General features: G+C 32.5%; 3 protein-coding genes across 6 annotated transcripts in view; 1 reads left to right on the top strand and 2 right to left on the bottom strand.

Annotated features, from left to right (window-relative positions):
* LOC148607882 (VWFA and cache domain-containing protein 1-like) overlaps positions 1-2,850 on the bottom strand; it is a 48,666-nt gene extending 45,816 nt beyond the window's left edge. For 2 of the 3 annotated variants that reach the window (XM_088547107.1, XM_088547109.1), the window contains exon 1: positions 2,693-2,850. The gene's annotated coding sequence lies outside the window, so the exon portion shown is untranslated. The remainder of the gene's footprint in view (positions 1-2,692) is intronic. The other variant, XM_088547108.1, reaches the window with a different exon arrangement.
* Positions 1-23,767, top strand: part of LOC148607876 (uncharacterized) — a 184,396-nt gene that overhangs the window by 81,126 nt on the left and 79,503 nt on the right. The window lies entirely within an intron of this gene.
* On the bottom strand, positions 4,434-22,458 carry LOC148607881 (Na(+)/citrate cotransporter-like). 2 transcript variants are annotated; one of them, XM_088547110.1, is made up of 14 exons: positions 22,273-22,458; positions 16,540-16,689; positions 15,898-16,013; positions 14,858-15,024; positions 14,355-14,466; positions 13,719-13,877; positions 12,907-13,032; positions 12,500-12,592; positions 12,247-12,351; positions 11,719-11,810; positions 10,980-11,092; positions 10,136-10,297; positions 9,083-9,220; positions 4,434-4,956 (listed from the first exon to the last, which is right to left on the bottom strand). In XM_088547110.1, exons 1-14 carry the CDS (start codon positions 22,369-22,371, stop codon positions 4,777-4,779), a joined length of 1,812 nt encoding a protein of 603 aa, XP_088403236.1. In that variant the 5' UTR covers positions 22,372-22,458; the 3' UTR covers positions 4,434-4,776. The 2 variants fall into 2 exon arrangements, with proteins under 2 accessions (XP_088403236.1, XP_088403237.1); XM_088547111.1 differs by lacking the exon at positions 22,273-22,458 and adding an exon at positions 17,423-18,464.

Genomic DNA, 23,767 nt, shown 5'->3' with positions numbered 1-23,767 from the left:
ATTTAAAGTGATGGAATATGGTTTGACAATGTTTGTACTTGAATGGACGGTCCGCTGACTGAACGTATGATTGGGCACTTTTTGTTGGAATGGTCGGGACACTATCATACCAGATGTGAGCGTGCTAAGTTTCACATCTGGGGACACCACAGCCTTTCAAGACAACAGTGTGTCCGAACTGCTGTCAGGTTCGGACCTTTTTGTATTGGGCGACGTCCGAGCCAGAATAAAAAACGCTTTGCACGTTTTAGTGATTTCCTTTAAAATTGAGAGGTTTTTTTTAATAAGGACCAATTGCATTGACATACTAAATATTGTGTCACAAATTGTCTTGGTTGAATCGGAATTCATGATTGTACAATATTTTGTTGCCATGCTGCCATTTTTTTCCCTTAGCAAATCAGGTTCAGTAATCTTTATTTTGAAAATAAGTTCCTGTTCTTTTGTAGGATTTATTATTTAAATTAAATATTTATGTATACTGAATATAGTTAGCACAATGATTATTTTGTTTCACAAAGCTCAAAAGTTGTTTCAGAACCCAATTTGGTATATAGTGAAAATCCTTTTCGCACAGCAACGATGTCGATGAATCTATGAGAGTAAGATTTACATAAGTAATTATAAAATATGGACAAGTACTTTATAATGAACACCCGTGTACATTGGTAAAAATTTAAATATCAATCTTGTTTATGACAAGAAACTGTGGCTGTTCCTTGACATTGAAGTCTTAGTTTTTCCTGCTTCGAATTTCATAATTTAAATATTACCTTTGAAAAAACTTTCCATTTACACATGGTTACTGAAAGCGTTAATTTAAATATCATTATAGATTTTAGTGTAGTGATTTTTTTCTAGTTTTTTATACATAAATGATCATAGTACCATGTTCTTTAGTTTTATACCTGGTCAACGTAAAGAAATATAGGTCATATTACCTGCATCAACGGTCTTTCAATTGATACAAGTAATAACAAGATATTATCATTTGAAACCTTTTATACTTTTTTATCTAAATAGTATGTTTTGTTGTTGTTAAGTTCTCAAGGGAATTAAAATAGGCAATCCTATTTAAATATATAGTTTTCAAAAGAGCACTGGTTTAATGAATACCTTTATCTTTATTTAATGAAATTGGTTGACATGACATTTCATGTCAGTAATCACGCACTATGACCGTCACTACAATTAAAATTCATAACCCTCATTTATTCTTTCATATGTTGGTCTTATGCCAGTGATTTTCTGAAAATCGAATGGGTAATGAATTTTGTTTTTAAATATGAATTACAATAAGATAAGATAAATAATTTCAACTTGAATAGTAATTTACCTTTCCTTTGTAAATGGATTTTTGTGTTTCAGACAGATAAATATTTTTTTTAATGTTCAAAGGCAGTTCGAAAATCGAATGGGTAATAAATTTGATCCATGTAACTAGGCAGTGTCTGAATTTTATATGGAGTCCGGGAGTCATATTCACTTCCATTAAAATAAACGACTGACACGTTCTTTTTTTCAAATATTCATAAAACTGCATGTTGTCTTCTCAGCTCCAAATCAAAAACAATTATCGTAAATAGAAGCAATGGAGTATATCAGATCAAACTATGATATACTAAAATTCATATTTTGGGCCTTTTAAATGTAGTTATGAACATTTTTCGGAATTCCATTCAATGAGGAAGTATTCGATTATTTAAATGCAGAATATTTAATTGTTTGCCTTTCAATGCCGATGTGTTAGGAGCTTATGGATGATTGACTTTTCCATTTTATGTTTTGATCTTCAAAAAAACATTCAGGGCATGATATTATACAATCAGCGTAAAATAGAAAAACTAGTAAAAAAAGGAAATATGTGTACATTTTTCCATTATAAGGACTGGACAAAAGAATTCGATATGAAAAGAATAAAAATAACCTTCGGGGAAACTGTGCATTAGAAATTCATTGTAGATATATACAATATACAAAGTATACCCTTAATTTTTAACAAAGAAGCTGTCGCGGTCTGTACTTTGCACATTGCAGTAATTAAATTGGATAGAACCCCCAAAAAATGATGAGATATTTGATGTTTCAGCAAAATAAGTTAGAATTTTCAAAGTTTCCTGAATTTGAAATTTTCATTTTTGTTTGCTCGACTGATATCACACGAATATGCTTTTGTTTACAAATATTTTGCTATACAAGGAATAAGGTAGACAGACACACAGTAAACATGTCAATTATTTTACAATTAGATAATGAACCCTATGTACTGAAAATAAATAATACAGATAGACGGTCACGTAGTGAACAATTTACTTATTTATAGTTAGCTCAAAAAGGTGAACAGATGTATAGCAAACAATTAAGATGTATCATAAATAGATCAAAGTCGAATGGGAAAGTTTAGCAAAAATGTTGAAAACGAATGAGATTCCAGAGGGATTATTTATTTATTTATTTTATTGAGATTGAACTACTTCCCTACCGGTACAATTATGTCTGTATCAAACAAAACAGTGTCATGCTACGCAGTTTGTTCACAACAAATAAAGTTATTTAAATGCATGACGCGTGGGTTATGAAAATGCAGCCATTTATCGTTAGAAAATCTTATTATTTACATGTATTTACTTATAGATTGATGGTATTACAAAATTCTTGAAAATGTTGAGAAGATGCATCTTATAATTCCTACCTTCATAACATCACCGACTAATCCAATCAAGTAACAACTTTAAAAATTATTTAGGCTTTAAAAGCCTACACACTCATACAGTGGACAATTTAAATATATTTTTGATAATTCTTTTCACAATCATTGAACTGAGAAGTATGTTATTTGAAAGCTTTTAAAAACGTAAACTAAATTATTTCCTGTTACATGGCTTGATCTTTATATGTGTATAGATGTGATCGTTGTTGTCAAATAAGGTCTTTAGTATTATCTTGTGTTAATTGTGTTGTGATATGACTTGATACTACACACACTGTGAAGTCAGCCTCATATCTTGACCTACACTTAGAAATCGATGGTAAAGGAAAACTATTGACCAAACTTTACGACAAACGTAATGACTTTTCATTCAGAATTGTCAACTTTCCTTTCATCTGTGGCAACATTCCTTCGGCTCCTGCGTATGGAGTGTTCATATCACAACTCATACGTTATGCCAAAGCTTGCCGGGACTACGCAGACTTTTTGTATCGCGCTAGAACTCTGACAAATAGGCTTCTGGAACAGGGTCATGTTGCTACAAGATTGAAGTCATCACTACAGAAGTTTTATGGTCGTCATCATGAACTCGTGGATCGTTATGGTGTATCCATCAGCACCATGAAAACTGATTTATTCAATGAGTCATAGTTTTCTTTTCCTCGTTTGTCTACCCCGGACTTGACTTTTTATGAGCAACTCGGCGGGTGTTTCTAGAAAAGCAAAGGATGCTTACCCTACCGGTGCACCTGGTCCATGCTCCCAGTTTTTAGTGGAGTCCGAGTTGCTCGTTTACTTTTGTTACTTTGTATGTATGATTTTAGTTTCTTTATGTTCTTTGTTGTGTATGTCTGTTTTCCATGTCTGGTCTGTCTTTGTCCCTGGATTACATTCTTTTGATTACCGCTATAACCTTGGTTCCCTTGATTACTCTTTGACGATTAAGATCTATAAAATTTATTATATGGTATATGCACAGAACCAAACTAAAGCACCACTATTTTCTAGTTGTACTATTTCAACAATTTCCAATTTCAAAAATTGGCCAAATAATTTGGAATACTGAATAGTATAGGCATAAGTGTGAAATTGAATCTAAGTTATGACGTCACGATGCTATTTTAGTTTGTGACGTTATTACTTACGATCAACTTTACACTTGCGACTTTTTTGTAAAATCGACGCCTGCTGTGTTGGTGGAGTTTTCATCCAAAGAAAGGAAAAAATCAAGTCTAGTATATTCTTAATAAGAAGTTATGAAATATTGCATCGCCAAAGTGATGAGGAAAAACATGTGTGTTTGTGTACTTTCTTGGTAAAAGAATACACGTTGCACTAAATTTCGATCATATGGTTAAATTTTTATAATAAAAAACTGTAAAGTTTTGAGAAATGTAAACTAATAATTTTCATTTTCACAGAATTTGCTGCTATCGATTTCGTTAACAAAATATCGAATTTTTATTTTTTTTTCTTCTCCTTTTGAAAACCGATCAAAATAATTGAAATCTCCAGCATTGAATAGTACATTTATGAAAAAAATACATGAAATATATACTTAATATTTATCTTTTAATAGATCATGTGTTGTGGAATCGGATTGTCTCTGTCTCATTATTCGGGTCGAGCGGTCGTAAAAATTGAAGCGACTAACGCTTGGCCTCTTTCTGAAAAGGTGGATCACTTAGGATTATTTTATTAATGTGCTTAATACACGTAACAATCCCACGTGACTTTTAATAATTTCACAGATTATATAGTATAATTATTTACAAATATCAACCACAAACAACAATTAACTTTGGCCCTGCAAGTAAAGATAAGATTTGCGTCATGGTTCTTGTGTCCAATGAAATTGTCATTCATTTGCTTATTTAAGCGGTGGAGAATCAAAACAATATAGAAAGATGTGTCGGTTATTTTAATTTATTTCATTTTACTTTTGTGTGACTTGCCTTTTTTGTTGTGTTAAATATCCGTCCGCTCAAGACGATTGCAATTAGTAGAATGAAGTTACTACAGAACTGAAAATTTATGACACGATTGATTGTAAAATAAACACAGTTTCAGCAGATGCATGTTTCGTTCACTAACGTCGTGACATTTAGTGTTGCTTGTGTGTTGTTACGTGCATTCAGAAATATGTCCGGCAAACTATGGAAGTTGAATGCACTGGCACCCCAAGTCTCGGTTCCTAGAATCAGAACTAGGATACCAATAATGTTCATCATGAAACCCACGAGCACCTGAAAATTTTAAAAATAAATGGTCATAACACTTCTTTGTTACATAGACATGGAAATCGTCGAATATGACGTGTTCGTGTTGTGTATGCGATGTATCTCTCAAAAATTGAATGGTAGACATGCTAATAAATAAGCTACTTACCAATAGAAGCATCAGACATTTACCTTATATTACTTATTATTTTACTAAGTACATTAAAGTAAATACTTGATAAGTACTGCTTCATTTCTTGTGCTTCAAAAAAGAGGCTTAATCTAGACTGTCGATTTCAACTTAGAAAATCTTTGTTGCTAAGGTCAATTTTGTAACTAACAGATGTTAGACTAAAATTAAAATTAAGCTTCTGTCCCCTTACTCTACTTACCCATAAAAAATGGCCCTACACAAATGATTTTATTTCCATTCTCTGGAATGATTTTAAAAAATTTTCAAAGCAACATTTTTCACTTTTTTAAACATGATTTTTCCTGACTCACATGAACTTTGGGGAAAACAAATCTTCACCACCTACCTACCTAAAGCCACAATCTAGGGTCGGATAAGGGGAAACGAACATTATTTTAAGAGGGTGGTTAAGTAGTGGTTTGCACATGAAAAATTCTGTTTTCAAATTGTGTTCACCTAATTCATATTACAATTGTATCCTTTCTCAAAGTTGAGTGTTGGTTTTTGATTAACTGCTACCATTAAAGTGAAATTATTTAATTAGAAAGCATTGCAACTAATTGAAAAAAAGGGAAATTAATCTTTTGAGTAAAATGTTGTTCTTTTCTTAGGCGACTTTTCGGTTTATCCACTTTCGATTTTAAATAAACTTCATAGAATCAACATACATATGATATACATTACATTTGACCAGTGGAATAAAATTTACCCTGCACCACTCAATTTATAGGATATTCCTGATTTTTACAGGGTCAGCCTCTTAATTGTGGCCTAATCAACAATGGCAAGATAGTATGCAGTTCATAAAAGCATGAAATAATGAATATCATTATGATGAAACATTACACATAATAACTATGAAAAGTAAATATGGAACGCCTAAACTGTCTGATGAGATACACATTGGTTTACGTGTTGTCAATTTTATATTACTTGTTGTGGTTTGACATGGTTTTATAATTACATATGGTCATTTTGTATTTACGTTATGTAGGAACATCTTTACATTATGTCGTTTTGTCTTTACGTTCTGCCATTTCGTCTTTACGTTCTGTACTTTTGTCTTTACGTTCTGTCGTTTTATGATTACGTTATGTCAACATATATTTACGTTATGTGGATTTTTCTTTACGTACAATGGTTTTCGTATAACGTGAGGTCGTTTCATCTTTACGTTATGTCGATCTCTAAATACTTTATGTGCATTTTCTTTTCTTAACGTGCGGTGATTTCTTCTTTACGTGATGTGGACAGAAATTTCATGATGACATGTGACCCCGGAACTTTTCGATCCGGTGTAAACTTCAAATCAGTCCGTAAAAGGCAAAATAGACGTCACAACGCCGATTAGGAAAATGCTGAACGAAATATACTTGGGTAGTCAATCCGGTCTCCATAGAGTGTTTATTCTATAGTAAAAATAGCTTATTTGTTTTTTACGTTCAAAATTATCACAATTGATACACCTGAAACTCTGTTGATGACTTGTGGCGATTTTCGTAGTCAGAATATATTTTTTTTTTAATTCCAAAAACATGGGAATTTCGACTCCCGCGAAAATTTGCATAAATTCGAATATACTAGTTATTGCGTGACTAAATTTATTTTCTACATTAATAAACCACCAAAACTAATTTTCAAGAAAGAATTTAAAAAGAAAATATTACCCCTACCCCTAGGAAACTGGTCTCAGTATCAAACATAATTTTCATTCACAGCATACCGACACTGTGAAACTCATATTTTAGGCATTCATAATTAAGATAATGATTTACTCAACATATCTGATAAATTCAGGCGTTTGAATTTCTTTATGAATTTTCCCTTTTTATGAAAAAGCACATTATTGCCGCCTACGCTCTAGAAATTAGCAAAAATGTTGGATGCATCGATAATAAAAGCAATCGCCCGCAACATGCCCAGTGTACGCCGTTCATATGTTAAAAATTAACATTTTGGTTCATGTTGAGGTTTTTTTTCATGGGTAGGGGTGGTAAGTTTTGCACCAACTTTACTTGGAAAAGTTCAAATATTAATTACCCGGCCGATTTGAAAACTTAGACACTTTACAAATCTACTGTATCACACGAAAGCTTGTTTAAAGTACGGTATTCTGAAAAAAAAGATAATAACGGGTGATATAGAATAAATTCTGAAATTCTGTAAATTCTACTTTTTACGATTTTTTAGAAATTGTAACCCTATAAAAATCACACCTCTGAATTGTTCAGATATTTTGGGCAAATAATTATCTTTTAAATTATGAATGTCTAAAATATGAGTTTCACAGTGTCGGTATGCTGTGAATGAAAATTATGTTTGATACTGGGACCAGTTTTCTAGGGGTGGGGGTAATATTTCTAACATTTTTTGAAAATTCTTTCCGGAAAATTAGTTTTGGTGGTTTATTAATGTAGAAAGTTAAATTTAGTCACGCAATAACTTATAAGAGTCGAATTTTCGCGGGAGTCGAAATTCCCATGTTTTTGGAATTCAAAAAAAATATATTCTGGCTACGAAAATCGCCACAAGTCATCAACAGTCTCAGGTGTATCAATTGTGATAATATTGAACGTAAATAACAAATAAGCTTTTTTTTCACTATAGAATAAACACTCTATGGAGACCAGATAGACTATCCAAGTATATTTCGTTCAGCATTTTTCTGATCGGCGTTGTGACGTCTATTTTGCCTTTTACGGACTGATTTGAAGTTTACATCGGATCGAAAAGTTCCGGGGTCACACCTCATCATGAAATGTTTGTCCACATCACGTAAAGAAGAAACCACATAACGTTCAGAAGAAATCACTGCACGTATAGAAAGGAAAATGCACATAAAATATTTAGAGGTCGACATAACATAAAGATGAAACGACCTCACGTTATACGAAAACCACTGCACGTAAAGATAAATCCACATAACGTAAATATATTTTGACATAACGTAATCATAAAACGACAGAACATAAAGACAAAACGACATAATGTAAAGATGTTCCTACATAACGTAAATACAAAATGACCACATGTAATTATAAAACCACAGCAAGTAATATAAAACTGACAACACCTAAACAAATGTGTATCTCATTAGACAGTTTAGGCGTTCCATAAGTAAAGATAACACATTGTTCGATACAAAGGTTTGAAAACATTTCTTCATACTTTTGCTGTTGTTTATATCATATCAAATTTGACATTTGAGTCCTGCAAAAAAAAGGATGTAATAGCTAAACCATCTGAATTTAAATGTTTGATATCAGTTTTTGTATTTACCTACGTAGATTTTATTGTATTGTGTAATGTATCTATGCCGCAATACAAATATCCGGGATAGTGACAAGTGTTACATCCTACTTGAGCATCATAGCATTATCTCAATTTCAGAAGTGGTGCATATCTCAGTACATATTTAACACTATCACAGTACCTAATATAAACAGTATCTATCACTACTGGTATGTACAAATTATTTTCAGGTCATATAGAATTGTATCTATCAAGATTTGTATTTAAAAGTTGTTGTCAGGTACAATGTAATATGAACTCTTTTGAGTATTCCATGCTTTTATTTTACTTCTAAACCTAACACTTTGTACTGTTTAAAAATTCTAACATAGTTAATGTTCTAATTGTCTAATTGTTCATTTGATTTCCGTACACTAATATTGTAATTATCTTATGTAACAACATTCAGTGGTTACATCCAAAAACTACTCATATATCCCCATGAGGCCATGGGTAGACCCACATAAGGACGGACTAAAAGGCGAAAGTTCGAGTTTGTTTCTTTTTTTTTTTTTTTTTTTTGTAAATTGTCATACTAAAAGTTTTTTTACTGAGTCTTTGTTACCTATCTATGATTTCATAACTTTTAATTCATATATATTGTGAGTAGTTTTTGTCTTATTCCCAGGATTATTGATAAATATAACATTTAAAAACACCCATACTTACCATATCAATAACTTTAAGATGTCCATATGAAAAAACAACGGCATTAGGAGGTGTTGCTACTGGCAACATGAACGAAAACGATGTAGCTATTGCAGTAGGGAACATAATATACAAAGGATTAACTTGTAACTGAAGTGCCTGAAAAGAAAGAATCCATGTCGTAAAATTTTCATTGCAAACGTTAACCTGATGCAAGAACGAACAGACAGGCTGCAAATATGTCTTTCTTTCTCCCCATCATCATTAATACGGCATCAAATAATGGACACTGTACCGAAAGTTAATGGAAAATCGATATTAAAATTAATCCATTTAACGTAAAGATTTCAAAGAAAGTTTAATAAAAAATACCGAAGTGGCAATAAGAATAGGATATATCAAAGAAAGTAAATACAGGGACAAAAACGGATTCGAGCACATGTAAACTGACAGGAACGACGTTCTAAATTCTAATTATACAAAATGAGCTTTTACAAGTAACAAAATATATTCATTATAGAAAGATACAAGGATTAAAATGTTTTAATATAGGATATTTTACACTAATAAAACCACTTATTGCTACCTTTTCTTTACTACCTTCTTATATTTCAAGTGTACCCTAAAACTTCGAATTTAAATAACTCAAACTTCATTAAAATTCAAACGTCCGAATAACGGATCAGAATATGTCTAACAAACTAATAATAGGTAAAAGATTACCACAACGTAGAAACGAATATTACTGGTCAATTAAATTATATTTTTGTGTAATTTGTCTGTTTTATTAAACTATATTTTTGATAATGTTAAATCCTCCTACCTCAAACCACTGCAAAGCTACATCCATTTAAGCAATTTATTCTAAAGGGAAATAATTCAATTTGAAAATCATACCATTTAGTATAGTTGTTTGTTTGTTGTTTGTTGTTTGTTGTTTTTGTTTTGTTTTTGTTTTTTTGTTTTTTGGTTTGTTTTTTTTTTTGGTGTGGGGGGGGGGGGGGGGTTGTAAGTTTGTTTTATTTTCGGTGTCCCTTGATAAAAGTACATATTGCTTATTTTAGTAATACTTACAATTTGAGCCATGATAGGCATCATCAGCGTACAAATAGCCGTATTACTTGTAACTTCTGTTGCTGCTGCTACTACCACACACAATACAAGGTTCATAACCCATGGTTCTAGGTTACTTATCACTGACAACTCATCACCAAGCCATCGGGATAATCCAGATTCCTTTAAAAAAGGGAAGAAATTCTACGTGCATCATCGTTCTGTATTTAGATGAATTTTTAAAGTTTGTATCGTATCGTTTGTTAGAAAAATCAAGGGAACCAAGGTTATAGCGGTAATCAAAAGAATGTAATCCAGACATGGAAAACAGACATACACAACAAAGAACATAAAGTAACTAAAATCATACATACAAAGTAACAAAAGCAAATGAGCAACTCGGACTCCACTAAAAACTGGAAGCATGCACCAGATGCACCGGTATTGTATAAACTTTTGAGTTAAGTTAAACTGCGTCTCAAATTAAGATTTAACTTCAATCTTTCCTCTTTGACCAATCAAATCACTTGAAAATGAAGATTAGGAGAAAATCGGAGATATGAGGAAATTCTCACAATTGAGGTTATTTTTAGATTTGAAATAAGCCACGAGAATGTCACCATTATTTAATTACAGACTACCATGAGGTGTTTACTTCTAATGCCTCATTTTTCGTGACCTATTGTAATGTGCAAATAGAAGCTATTCGACTGGTGGAATTGGTATGAAATATAATATGCTGAGTAAATACCAGAATGTCGGTTGTTTCCCTTCAAGGCATATGTCATTTTACTAAACTAACTTAATCGTATGTGTAAAGGCGGAACATAAACAACGAATGGAGTAATTGTTTTTATATTTATACCTCGCTAATGTGAGCCAATGCAAATCCTCCTCCGAGTAAAATCATAACTCCCCACGGTAAGTTCTTTTCAGCTACCTTCCATGGAACCAATGGACTAATTTTACTATTTTTACCTGTTAAAACATTACGATGTATCTTTTTTTCTAAATCAACTGATTGGATTTCTGATGTTTAATGTATCAATTGAAGTACCTTAATACAAATCGTATAGTCAATACAGCATTTTGATTTAATATGAGGCTGGAGTATTCATTATAATACAAATAATAGTAGCTTCATCCTTGGTATACACTTGAGAGTAAACACATATTACCAAATTAAACAAACTGTTCTGATAAATATATCATTAAACCAACAACTACAATTCAAGTTTCAACTATCAAAAAATACAAAATAAAACAATAATTGTAAATAAATCAAATTATAAAGGGTATCTTATTTTAATTTACAATAACAACTGAAACGAGAGAACATGATGAAACACTCAAATCATGCACTCTTGAGATTGTTTACTCAAATTTCTACTATGTATGAGATTTTTTCCTCACATTTCTACTATATACTTATATCAAATAAAAAATCAAGAAACTGCTAGAAATCTTGGATAGTAGTATTTATGTACGCGATATTAGATAACAGCAAAACGCACTTATGTGCCATGCATGCGTAAATGAAATATTACCTTCTATTCAAACTGCATCAATAGGATCAATACAAATGGGATATGTTAACATCTTACCTTTATTCAGACAGAAGATATCAGGCAAAGTTGATGGGAATATGAACAAACTACATGATATTAAGATAGACGGTGTTGAGTCTGTGACAGTCCTGCAAAAAATGATCCAAGTTAAAAAAATAAATACCAAAATAATTTTTTTTTTAAATCATTTTAAAACAAGATGTACTCTGCATTTTGTTCATTAAGTGATTTGTTTAGATGATTAAAAAGCGGAGAATAAAAACTTGCTCTAAACCTAATAGTTAATCAACTAAATAACAGGTGCAAAAATTGTTGAAAAGTTTTTAGCAAAATTTGAAAGAAAATTAGTCTGGACGACATCTCACCTTTTAAAGAGTAATCAAGGGAACCAAGGTTATAGCGGAAATCAAAAGAATGTAATCCAGGGACAAAGACCAGACATGGAAAACAGATATACAAAACAAAGAATATAAAGTAAGTAAAATAATACATGCAGGTATAAAGATATGAAAGGAGAAGAAAATAAAATTGTTCAAGTAGAAGAAGACGTGCCACTTAACTTACTTTGGCGGAAAAATATCACCCCAGCCACCAGCACCACCTAAGTCACGTGTTATCCACAGTACTGCAAGAAGGAAAAAATGTCCAATGACAGCTCCTTGTGCAAAACTGTAACAGAGTACCGAAATGATAAAGTAATATGAATGTAGTTAACTATAAATTTTTAAATTAAAACCACACTTTCAATGTCCATTTTAAAAAAAATAGTAAAATGCACGATTTTAATTTATACTGAGATGATTAATGCATATCTTACTTTATCGGTCCAAGACTGTTATATTCCTTTCGGAGAACTTCCTTTACCCGTATGCTTGCCGCTTTTGATTTTCCACAACATTTAAACAAAGCCCTGTGGTAAAAGAGAAACCATAGTTATGTCTTTCGTTCTATGCACATATACTTCCCTTATAAAGGGTTCATGTAAATTTACATTAATTTTTTATGTAAGTTGGTATGAATCAAACTAGTGGGAGAATATTTGCTTCCCGTAGTTTATTTTCTTCTTGCGCAATTAAACTTCAAAACAAATGTAGGATTTTCGTTTTCATTTTGACAAAATTACATTTGTTTTGGTTCTGGCATAAAAATTTTTGCCGCTTAAATGTATAGAAAGACAGATGTGAAATACTGATTCCAATTCTGAAAATAAGTAGATTCACTTACGACCTAAGGAAGAAAATCTGAAGCCAAATCCAAGCCAGAACAAACATGATCCCGGATATAGGAAGACCATACATAAACCACGTGGCAAATGTTAAAGGTGATGTTCCATTGTATCTCTCAAACACTCTAAAACGAGTTGGTATATACCATATAATTGTAGCTAGCCAAAACTACGTGGACGTCTTGTACCGTGCTAGATTTCTTACAGTTAAGAAAAGTAGAAGCCGCTTACCCTACCAGTACATCAAGAACATGCTCTCAGTTTTTAGTGGAGTCCGGGTTGCTCATTTACTATTGTTTCGTTGTACATATAGTTGGTTATTTTATGTTCTTTGTTGTGTATGTCCATTTTCCAAGTATATTTGTCATCCCTGGATTGATTTCCCTTTAAAAGACCAATTTCACACAACAATTACTTTGATTTTTTGAAACCAGAAAGGAATGAGCAATTATTGGATCAAACATCGACATGTTGTTTTCATTTATATATCTTAAATGTCAAGAGGTCATTGCAACATGATAATTCCCTGTCAAGTACCACTTTAGTATTGATAATGTCGTTGCTTGCCTGTGGCTACCTTTCATATAAACAAATTTTGTATAAATATAACGGTAATGTTTTTGACATGCTTGGTGGAAAGGGAAACGAGATTTTTTTTTATTTCTTCAAGCCATATTCTTAAAGAATGTGTAGGCTATGACTGACATTGTAGTAGAATATATCACACAGTTACATTGATCTATTTCTAGCGAATTGTATTTTTAATGGTAAAGAATTTAAATTTCATAAAATAACAATAAAAAAAACTTACATGTCACTTTGACCCTTCAGGATGACATTAGGATTGGTTCCGGTAAGACTGGCTATTCCACCGATGTTTGCAGTATGAGCGATACAGATCGACAACATTTTACACACCCTTTTGTATTCAGGGTCCTCTTTCTTTGCTTCTTCCATTAATTCCTCCGCACTGTAATATTGTAATAACAAAATACCACTCTGATTCTGTATTTCATTTAAAACTCATCAATTCTGAATGCGTATTTTCTTCTTTCTTTTTTTTCAAAGACCCAAAGCAGATTAATTGGGGGGGACTCAATATAATCAAACAAATGCATTTTCTCCCAGATTATATGTCCTTTTTCAAATAGGATGTGTTTGTTTGTTTATGTGTCCATTGCACGAATGGACATATAATTACGTAGTAAATGAATACCATGTTTTCCTGCACATTGGCTTGGATACGAATTTTTATAGTTTCCATTTATTTATCAAGCAACGAATATATATTTTCAATGTCAAGTTTAAATCATGAGTTGAAGAGTGGCAAATATAACAAACCTTAAGTAAACCATAAAATTCGTTTATTCGTTGACTTTTATTGTCATTTAAATAATATTAAGAGTTAGCTGAGCCTATTAGGACAGTGTCGTCCTCTCTAACTTACCTCAACCCATGGTTTCCTTTTACGTCACCGCTATTATCAAGTTTCTGATAGTGTCCATTTTCAACTTCTGTCATGTCGGGCTTAATGTCCTTCATCTTTACCCCGTCTTCACCTTTGGAGAAAGTCATTTAATCGATGTACACTACGTAGCTAAACTAATAAGGATTATACGATAAAATGATCTTCTCACAAATATTGCTCATAGGAAAAGTCAGGGTTCCCCTTTCCCATTATGGATTTAAACACTATTTTAAAAAAAAATTAAAAAGTGTGTTTTTTTCGTGTTGAAAAATTCAGAAATACTCAGAAAGCATTATGTACAACGAAACATCAAGCAGAATTCGTTATTTAGCATCGTATTATTTTCAAAAATGAACTGTGCATTATTTTTGTTTACATATTTATGGAGGTAATACACTTATTCTTAACTATGTAACGTTAACGTATCTACAGTGAAATATAGCTATTATTACATGAAAATGTCAATGCACCGTCATACTTACCAGAATCATGAGTTGCAACACCATTAACTTCAGCTTCAACCTCGGACTTGGCTTCTTTCAGTTGAACCAATATGGCGTTCGCTATCGGTATCATCATTGCCGTTGTGGCAGTATTACTGATCCACATCGATAGGAACCATGTCGGCAACATCAGTCCTAGCATCAACCTGAAACAGGCCATGAAAGAGTGTAGAAAATATATCAAGTATCAACCTGAAAATGGCCAGAAACCTCATTACAAGCACTGAAAGAGCGCATGTAACATTAGCCAAAATCATAAAATAAAACTGGAAATAATACGTGAAGAAGATTTTATCCTAAGCATAGGCAGTGAAAGTATAAAACAACTTCAGCCCAAGCAATAAAATAAATATAATCAACTGATAGACGTTAAAGGTATTTGGAAAAACAACTGGACTTGTTTGCAACATCAGCCAAATGACAGTCTGACATATATTATTCAAATCAAAAGGCAACAGCAGCCAAACCACTGAAAGGGGCAATGAACGAATGTTAGCGCATAGTCTCAAAGCAACAAACTGAATTAGGTAATAAAAATGACTATGCAGAAACAGTCAAAATACCAGTATAAAACGTGAAAACAATCAATAAAAAGGAGTTTGTCGGCTTGCATAAGCAAAAGCTTCAGCCAGAAATTCCAAAAAAGAGTGAAGGTAACATCAACCTGAAATACGTCACAAAAATACAACGTCAGTCATAACATATAGCTAACGCGTATCAAGAAAGGAAAATGGGGTTAGTGGGAACCGTAAGCCTTAGCTTAGAACGGTAATGAAAATGCAAAGATGATTAGTCCAAGTACAAAAAATATATGCATGACAATGGAGATAACGTAATCATGACGAGATTATAATATGTACCTAAAAATATAGTAACATCATAAAGATACAAATCCAAATAAATGTACATTATTTTAAATATTCTTTTAACGATAATATAGTAGGACTTATCTTTTCAAAGGAATAGTCGACTATGTACCTAAAAAAAAATATTGAAAATACAACAAATCAAGCACTCACCATCTTGGCTCTGAACCGACCAGAAGTAGAATCCTCAGTGCTAAACGTTTATGTATGTTCCAATGTTCAATAGCAACAGCCATCATCAAGCCACCAAGAAATAGCATTGACACATCCTATGATTACAATAAAAGATGTTTTGATTAGCCAACGTACTTTTAAGTTTTATTATGAATATATTTAGGGATATTCAACAAAATGTTACCTTTTTAATCAGGTATCATAAATATTCAATTTGCAATTAATTTTCATGTAAAACATGCCGTAGCGGATCCGGTGAATTACAAAATGAGGAGTATCTGAATCCTACCCCGCCCCCAGGCCAAGTGATAAAAAATCCACTTAGTTTTCTAAATACAATACGAGAAATTGATTGTTTATCAAAACAATACATTCCTTTCTGTGTGTTTTTCGTGTTTAGATTAAATTTTAACAATTTATGAAACTTGCATTTTAATTAGAGACCTTTCCATTTGAAATGCATCAATGTATTTTACCGCTGTTTCCAGTATAGTGAAGAGTATGAGTTAATTTGAACATGTTTTATTTTTTACGACATTATGTGATATGAAGGAAATAAAAACACTTTTTAAACTATTATGGCAATGGAAGCGGGTTGGCTCCTTGTATCTTTATGCTTACATTCAAGTACTTATTTGACACTGTCTTTGCACTTCCAAGTCCGACAAGTGGAGTGAGAATTATAGGTAAAAGTGACGTCACTGCAATTGGCAATGCCTCTGTAATCCAATACAGGGCCATTAGTATCACAATGTATGCACATTTTGCTTCCTGTAAAACAAAACCATTTTTTCTTATGTTACAAAGCTTCTGACCAGTCTCAATAAAGTTATTTGCGGCGTTTGGATTGTTTTATTTAGAAGTTAATGGTGTTCTGAGTTTTCATGAACTTAACATACAAATATTGTGATTCTTAAGTTAAATTCAGTTCGCGTGATTTGATGTTAAAAAAAGACCATAAAGAAAAGTACAGTTGGAATGATATTATAAATGTATCGTTAGAATATCAAAAGACAAAAAAGATAGAAACAGCTAAAACATGAGCGGCTTCAGGATAACACAGACAGGTTGAATTTAGTCATTTATTTTTCCTAACCGAATAGCCCATTATACTTCAGTTTGAACTGTGACATAATTAAGCTGCCTGAATACTTAGTACGTGTTGGAGTTGGGCACACCAAATCGACATAAGAATTCATGGCAGCAATGTAAGAAAGTTTGATGTTCGCATTGATTATTCGTTTTGTGGTGTTCACTTTCTTTTTCCAAAAACTCATATTAAGATACTTTTCCATTTTTTTGTCACATAGTTAAATTGCAAAGACGCAATTGATAAATGAAATTATGTTGACAACATACAACTTTTAAAGGTAAATATTGTTCACTTGAAATTCATGTTTATACATTTGTGCAATTTAATGATATTATTTATGCATTTTTGGTGATTAGAGCAAATCGAACTGAAACAAAGTAAATTAGCGATGTGGTTTTCAGCCAAACCGACCCAAGGCCATGCAAGATATTGCCATCAGTTGGTGTCCGTCGTCTTCCGTCCTCTTTAACAAATTTTCAAAACTCTTCTCCTCTGAAAGTACTAGACTAATTAGAAACCAAAATAGATTTGAATGTTTCTTAGGGTATTCTGCATAGACTTGATGTGGGGATTATTTATCCGTCGAAAAACGTGGCAGATGTTACTAAAAAAACAGAACAAATGGCTCATTCAGAAGTTTTCTCATTAATCTCAGATACGTTAGGTTTAGCCAAATGCGTTCAATTGCCGAAATGATCCTTATTATTATCTGCATTGGATCAAAGATGTCAGATTACTCCTTGTTAGATTCATTGCCATTGAAAAGTAAAAATGACTTTTTGTACAGTTATCACCCAATACCTTTAAAACTATGATAGATAGAAACTTTTAATTGCTGAGACGATCCTTATGATAAGACAAAAGTCTGCCAGGAAAAAAGTTGTCGGACGACTCCTTGTCAGAGTTGTTGCCCTTGAAAAGCGAAAATGATGCTCTTCCTTTGAGTTTTGAACTACCATTACCTGACCAGCCAGGAGATTAGATTTCTATCATTTCATAGGTATTTTATTCTAAATTTGTGCAAGTCTAAAACCGCTCTCAATTGGCAAGTTACCTACCTAAGAAGGTTTATCACGTGACTGTCATATAATCATGAGGATGCCTACCCTATTCCTTGAAATTAACTATATCATCTACCAAAAAAGTGTAACTTACAACTCTTGTTTCTTAGTCTATCTATTAGTAATTCAACATTTTAAGCACATTATATAATATGGAATAAAAACGACGAGGGAACAAATCACTGATTAATTATCAATTTGTTGTCTTCGATTCTTATGTTGTGGACAAAGTACTGTTATATGGGTAAACGCGATAAATTTAGTTTTTTTTTCTGTGTGTGAACATCGTAATTGTTAAAAGTAAAGATTATGATCTCCATTTTGTGAAGTCTAGATAACTACACAATTTGAGCATCCTCCCAAGGCAGGGTTTTGAGTCCACCCTCGCTCCCTCAAACCCCTGACATCACTCATTCATATTTAGCGGGTATCGTCCAGCCAATTCCGATTGGTTGCTTCTCCGGGTGAGAAGCACCAATGAAAATCGATTTAACATAAATTGTCTGTGGAAAGATAAACAATTATACGAGGTAATGGACAATCCCATATAGTAACTGAAAGTTGTATGATGTCACAAATGATGCAATATGAGCAAAAATGATAACTAGATTCTGTTAAGAGTCTTTACTAAAAAAATGACGTTATGTGTAGCCACTTTGTAAGTTATATCGGAGAGTTTCTATTACGAGTGATTTGATTGGATTTTGGATCCGGGTTAAATTTAAGTAATTCACTAGATGGCGCTGGACGATACCCCCTAAATATGAATGAGTGATGTCAGGGGTTTGAGAGAGCGAGGGTGGACTCAAAACCCTGACTTGGGAGGATGCAATTTGAGGTGATCTTCATTTTGTGATACATAATTTGAGGTCCAGACTATGTATATGTATCATATATTTAGATTAAAATATAACTCTTTTGTAAATGTATTACAAGTGTGTATTTAAACCCTATGTCATTTACCCTATATCGCATACCCTATTTCACACCCCTAGACCTATATCGCATACCTTACATCGCACACCTTCACAGACTACACTTGACATGACATGACATGTTAAAAGCTGTATCACCCCTCGATCTATATCACCCCGTGGGCCAGTGGCCCTTGGGTGATATAGGAGTCTCGGATTGATAAAGCATTTGATACAGATTTTGACATGTAATATTCAGTATATCTAGTAGGAGTGATAGAAATAATAACATAATATATTGTTTACAAATGTGAGATGTAATGTTATACTTTCTTGATTTAGACAGGTGATAGGAATGTGTGTAAGGATGGGAGATTAGAGATTTGAAAGATATAGATTGAAAAGAATGGATAGAAGTAATAATAAGACGAAAGTCTCTAGACGTATTTAACCTTAGAAAGGATGGTTCTACATGTATTAACATTTACATCAGGCCACGTAATTCTTTTAGCAAAACACGTTAATTAAAGAACTTCCATTCATTTGAATGTTGAAATATTCGATAGTGTGTTCATTAAAAAATTCGGTAAATTCCCTGTGATTTTGGAATGTTCATGCGGGGTATTTAAAAGAAAAAGAAACCAGGAAGTAGAGATATGGAATGTAGTAAATATATATTCATCTTGCCAAAATAAAGCAACCAAAAAAAAAAATAAATAAAACGCTACACTATACTTGACTTTATATTTCTACTACGAAATGGTATAAACCGGGGGAAAAATTGGGGGAAGGCAGACCAATCTTATTTAAGCGTACCAAAACTTGTTCAAAACTTGTACAAGTAAAGTTACATGGAAAACATTCAATACTGAATGGTTTACACGGTGTAGTACGGTTCAAGTGAAACAAGTGTTACATCTAATCAGAATTGTTTGGACCGAAATATATGTCTGTATGTGCTTTAATATATTAACATTTCCGTGTCTGAACTTTTTTAATACTTTTAATTGCTGAACACTTTTTGTTTTGTTTTTGTTTTTGTTTGTTTGTTTGTTTGGTTTTGTTTGTTTGTTTTTGTTTGTTTGTTTGTTTGTTTGTTTGTTTGTTTTTTTTTTTTTGTTTTTTTTTTAACTAAAAGTTATCGTGTGAAATCCGAAAAAAGCATATCCTTGTTAAAACGCAAATTCTTATTGCGTTCCAAACATAGTTAAATCCATAACTTCAATTTTTAAGTTTTTATGTAAATATTTAAACGGCTCATTGACATTTTTATTTATTTAATTTTTATCGTCAATTGTCTGGTTCAGATTACACTTTTAAAAAAAATTGAAGAATTCCCCTTATATATATTTTTACGATGTTAGAACTGCCAAATTTGCGAATGTGCTCTAGGGCAGGCAGTATTGCCATAGATGTCACAGCGGTACGAGTTCGAGTCCCGCGGAGGGAACGACAAAAAATTTGCTTCGCAAATTTGACAGTTCTAACAACGTTGGGAATTTTTCAGACCCTTCTATAAGTTTACGTTATCTTCCCTGTATCAATTTGACCTGATGAAGCAGTGTAGCGAATAGAGTCGTCATATTCTGAGACGTTGTATAATATTGACTTGTTGTGACATGCATCATTAATTTGATCCTCTATCCTACATAATAACACCTACATAAGCTGTCCCGTACTACCATACAACGTGCACTCACTTAATGGTTCCAAACACGGAAAATACTCTGTTTAGTATATTTCAGAATGTAATCAAATAATGTTTTTGATAAAACAAAATAAAATAATAAATACATGTACATATATCAGAAGTAAATTGGTATAAGATGTTACAGCGTGCTTTGAATATTAATAAATTTGACACCTTTGAAGTTATTTACCGGAGTGTACTTATAATATATAAAAGTAAAGAAATAGCTGACTTAGCGTTAACTTGTTATTGTTCAAAATCATAACTATATGAAGATCCAGTGCAGGCAAAATAAAAAGAGATAGGAAATATGAAATTTGTCTATTTATATAGTAGTTGTCGATAAAATGGTCAATATCGTGATATTTAGACAGTCCTACGGGCAGTCTAAATATCACGATATTGACCAGTTTATCAAAAACCATTATCGTTTATTTAATTGAGGAACCATATCCTCGAATTTTTTTTTTCAGAAAACCATGCAAATCGTGTTTCTGCATATTTACATTGACAACTGCTTGATCACGAATGCGTTTTAATAAGGGAATGTAACTCTAAATTCGTAACCGGGCATTACCACGATGTGATAATGCCTGCGGGCATGATCACATTATGATATTGACTGATAAAACTTTATACTGCAGGTTAATTAATACCACGTGTAAAGGTTTTATACAATTGAAATTACTGATTGTTTTTACTGATATGAAATAAACGATAATAATATCTTAATCCACCAATTATGTATGGAACAAACTCAAGCTTCGATCTGTAGCTGTTGTTGTGGTGGTGGTTGGTGGAGGTGTTGTTGTTGTTGTTGTGGTTGGTGGAGGTGTTGTTATTGTTGTTGTTGTGGTTGGTGGAGGTGTTGTTATTGTTGTTGTTGGTTGTTGTTGTAGTAGTTGGTGGAGGTGTTGTTGTTGTGGTTGTTGTTGTTTTCTTGTTTTGCCTTGTTTTTCCTGTGCTATGTTCTAAAATTTTGGACAGACATTATAGTATACATAACATTTTGCAGGGGACAATGACAAGGTGCTTCAGCATTCGTATGTTACTATACTCCAAAGCTATTTAGACCCTTATTACTTATAAGTCTGTTTAACTTGAGCTGAAATAATAAGGTCGATCATAATGTTTCTGCATAAGCAAGTTCTGCTCGCCATAACATTTTTTTAAACAATGAAGCATTTCTATAGTGTTCGTGTATACTGTAGTATAACTTTTCCCTTTTCAATATCAAGGAACTTATCTAAGCAATTTTCTGAGTAAACAAGTAGCATGTCTTAATCAACAACTCTCTAAAGTTTGTTCGTTGCAGTTTTTAAAATTCTAAATATGAAGCAAATAAGACATGACTGAATTGAACAAATCTTATCTTGGACGGTTTTCACAATCATATAAAGCCATGATACATGAACTGTTCCGAATTATATAGATGAACAGATACATAAGCTTGGTTTAAAGCATGTAATAAGCATATAACTATCAGTCTACTTGAAACTGATTAATGAACTAGTGAACTATGAAAATCGAATAGAACAATATCCTAGCAAGTAAATGTTTTAGTAAAAAAGTTCATGATATATGATAATATCTTACCTTCGAATCGATGGCAAATATGATAGGCAACAGAACTATTGGTGTTAAAACTATAATTAATATATTCCTTATTCGGAGGATATCCCGAAAGATCGCCATACTGTTTATGATGGTGTCTATTTAAATGATGAATGGTATGTGTAGTTAGTGACAGTCGTTCGGCTAATAGGTTTACCTTTGAATGGGTATACTTAAGTTATCTATCGTCCTTAACCGGATATAATAAGATCAACAGGGTGCCGCTGTTTTTTTTATCTATGTTTTCGTTAGGTTCAAACGTTTTTCAGTCGATTTATTTCGCCTAAGTATGATAAAGTTTAATAAATCAATTGCTTCCGTAACAGTTTCAAAAGACACTGCAAATGAAGTTTCTTAATTTATAACAGAATACTAATCTAATTTTACGGCAATAATATGGGTAGTAATAAAAAAAAACATAATACAGATCGTTACATGATTTTTCAGATTAAGGTAAAAACAAACAAATAAACTTATAAACTTATTCTCGTCTATTTGTTTACAACAAGTGGCCATTGTTTTAACAATATGACATGAACAATTGTACCTTTGGATCAATGTGTTACTGACATGTTTCCTCACTCTTTTCTTTTTTTATTTTTTTGGGGGCGAGGGGAATAATTTTTATAATGCGTTGAAGATTTTCCGGCTTTACCTTTAGTAACAGTTACTTAGTAACACTTTCTTTACTGTTTTATTTCTTTATTTTTATTCATATGACAATAAATCTGCGGGACTGTCTAGTGTGCATAAAAATGTAGTCATTTTTACACATTTCTTCTGACATGACAATATGTCACTAATGTCAAATATTTAAGTTGTGCAGCTACCGAGACAGACAGTCCTATATATATATACACTATATATATTGTGAACACCATCATGTGCAGTTAATAACATTATATTACAATCTCTGCACTGTACGGTGCTATTTTTTGTTAAACCGGTTTTGAACTGTTGTGTTTAGAAAAGGTCAAAGCCAAGTAACAAAGTATGTTATGCGCTGGATCATGTACATCCTTAGGAGGTTTTATTCATAATTTGGCCCACCGAACTTCGAACTTGACGCTTACCGGAATTTCCTCGCTTGCAATGTAGCAGGACATATATTTGCTCTCCCGGAGCATCTGATTTAACCTGTATATTTATTATACAAGTTGGCATTGAACGTGGTTAGTGTGTGTGTGTGTGTGTGTGTGTGTGTGTGTGTGTGTGTGTGTGCTACCTTGTTTTTTTTTCGTTTCTCCAGTTTTGATATGTAGTTGTATTCTATACTGTGTGTATGTGTGTGCTCTATATTTTCACGATTTGATTTGATTTGTTTTTTGGTTTTTTTTTATATGGGAGGTTCAAATATCTCTGTATTGCCCTTCTGTTAAGATGCTTCGGTAGTTTAGCTGATAGTAAGTGACTTGTTCAACCATTGCATACTACCAAGACCTTTATTAAGCACATAATTTTGTATCGGTGCAGCCAC

Source organism: Perna viridis, chromosome 9, assembly GCF_037379345.1.
Source record: "Perna viridis isolate PV_CMFRI_1.1 ecotype Kerala chromosome 9, ASM3737934v1, whole genome shotgun sequence".
Taxonomy (NCBI): domain Eukaryota; kingdom Metazoa; phylum Mollusca; class Bivalvia; order Mytilida; family Mytilidae; genus Perna; species Perna viridis.
Note: the sequence above shows the minus strand (reverse complement) of the source record. Positions and strands in the feature narration are given on the sequence as shown.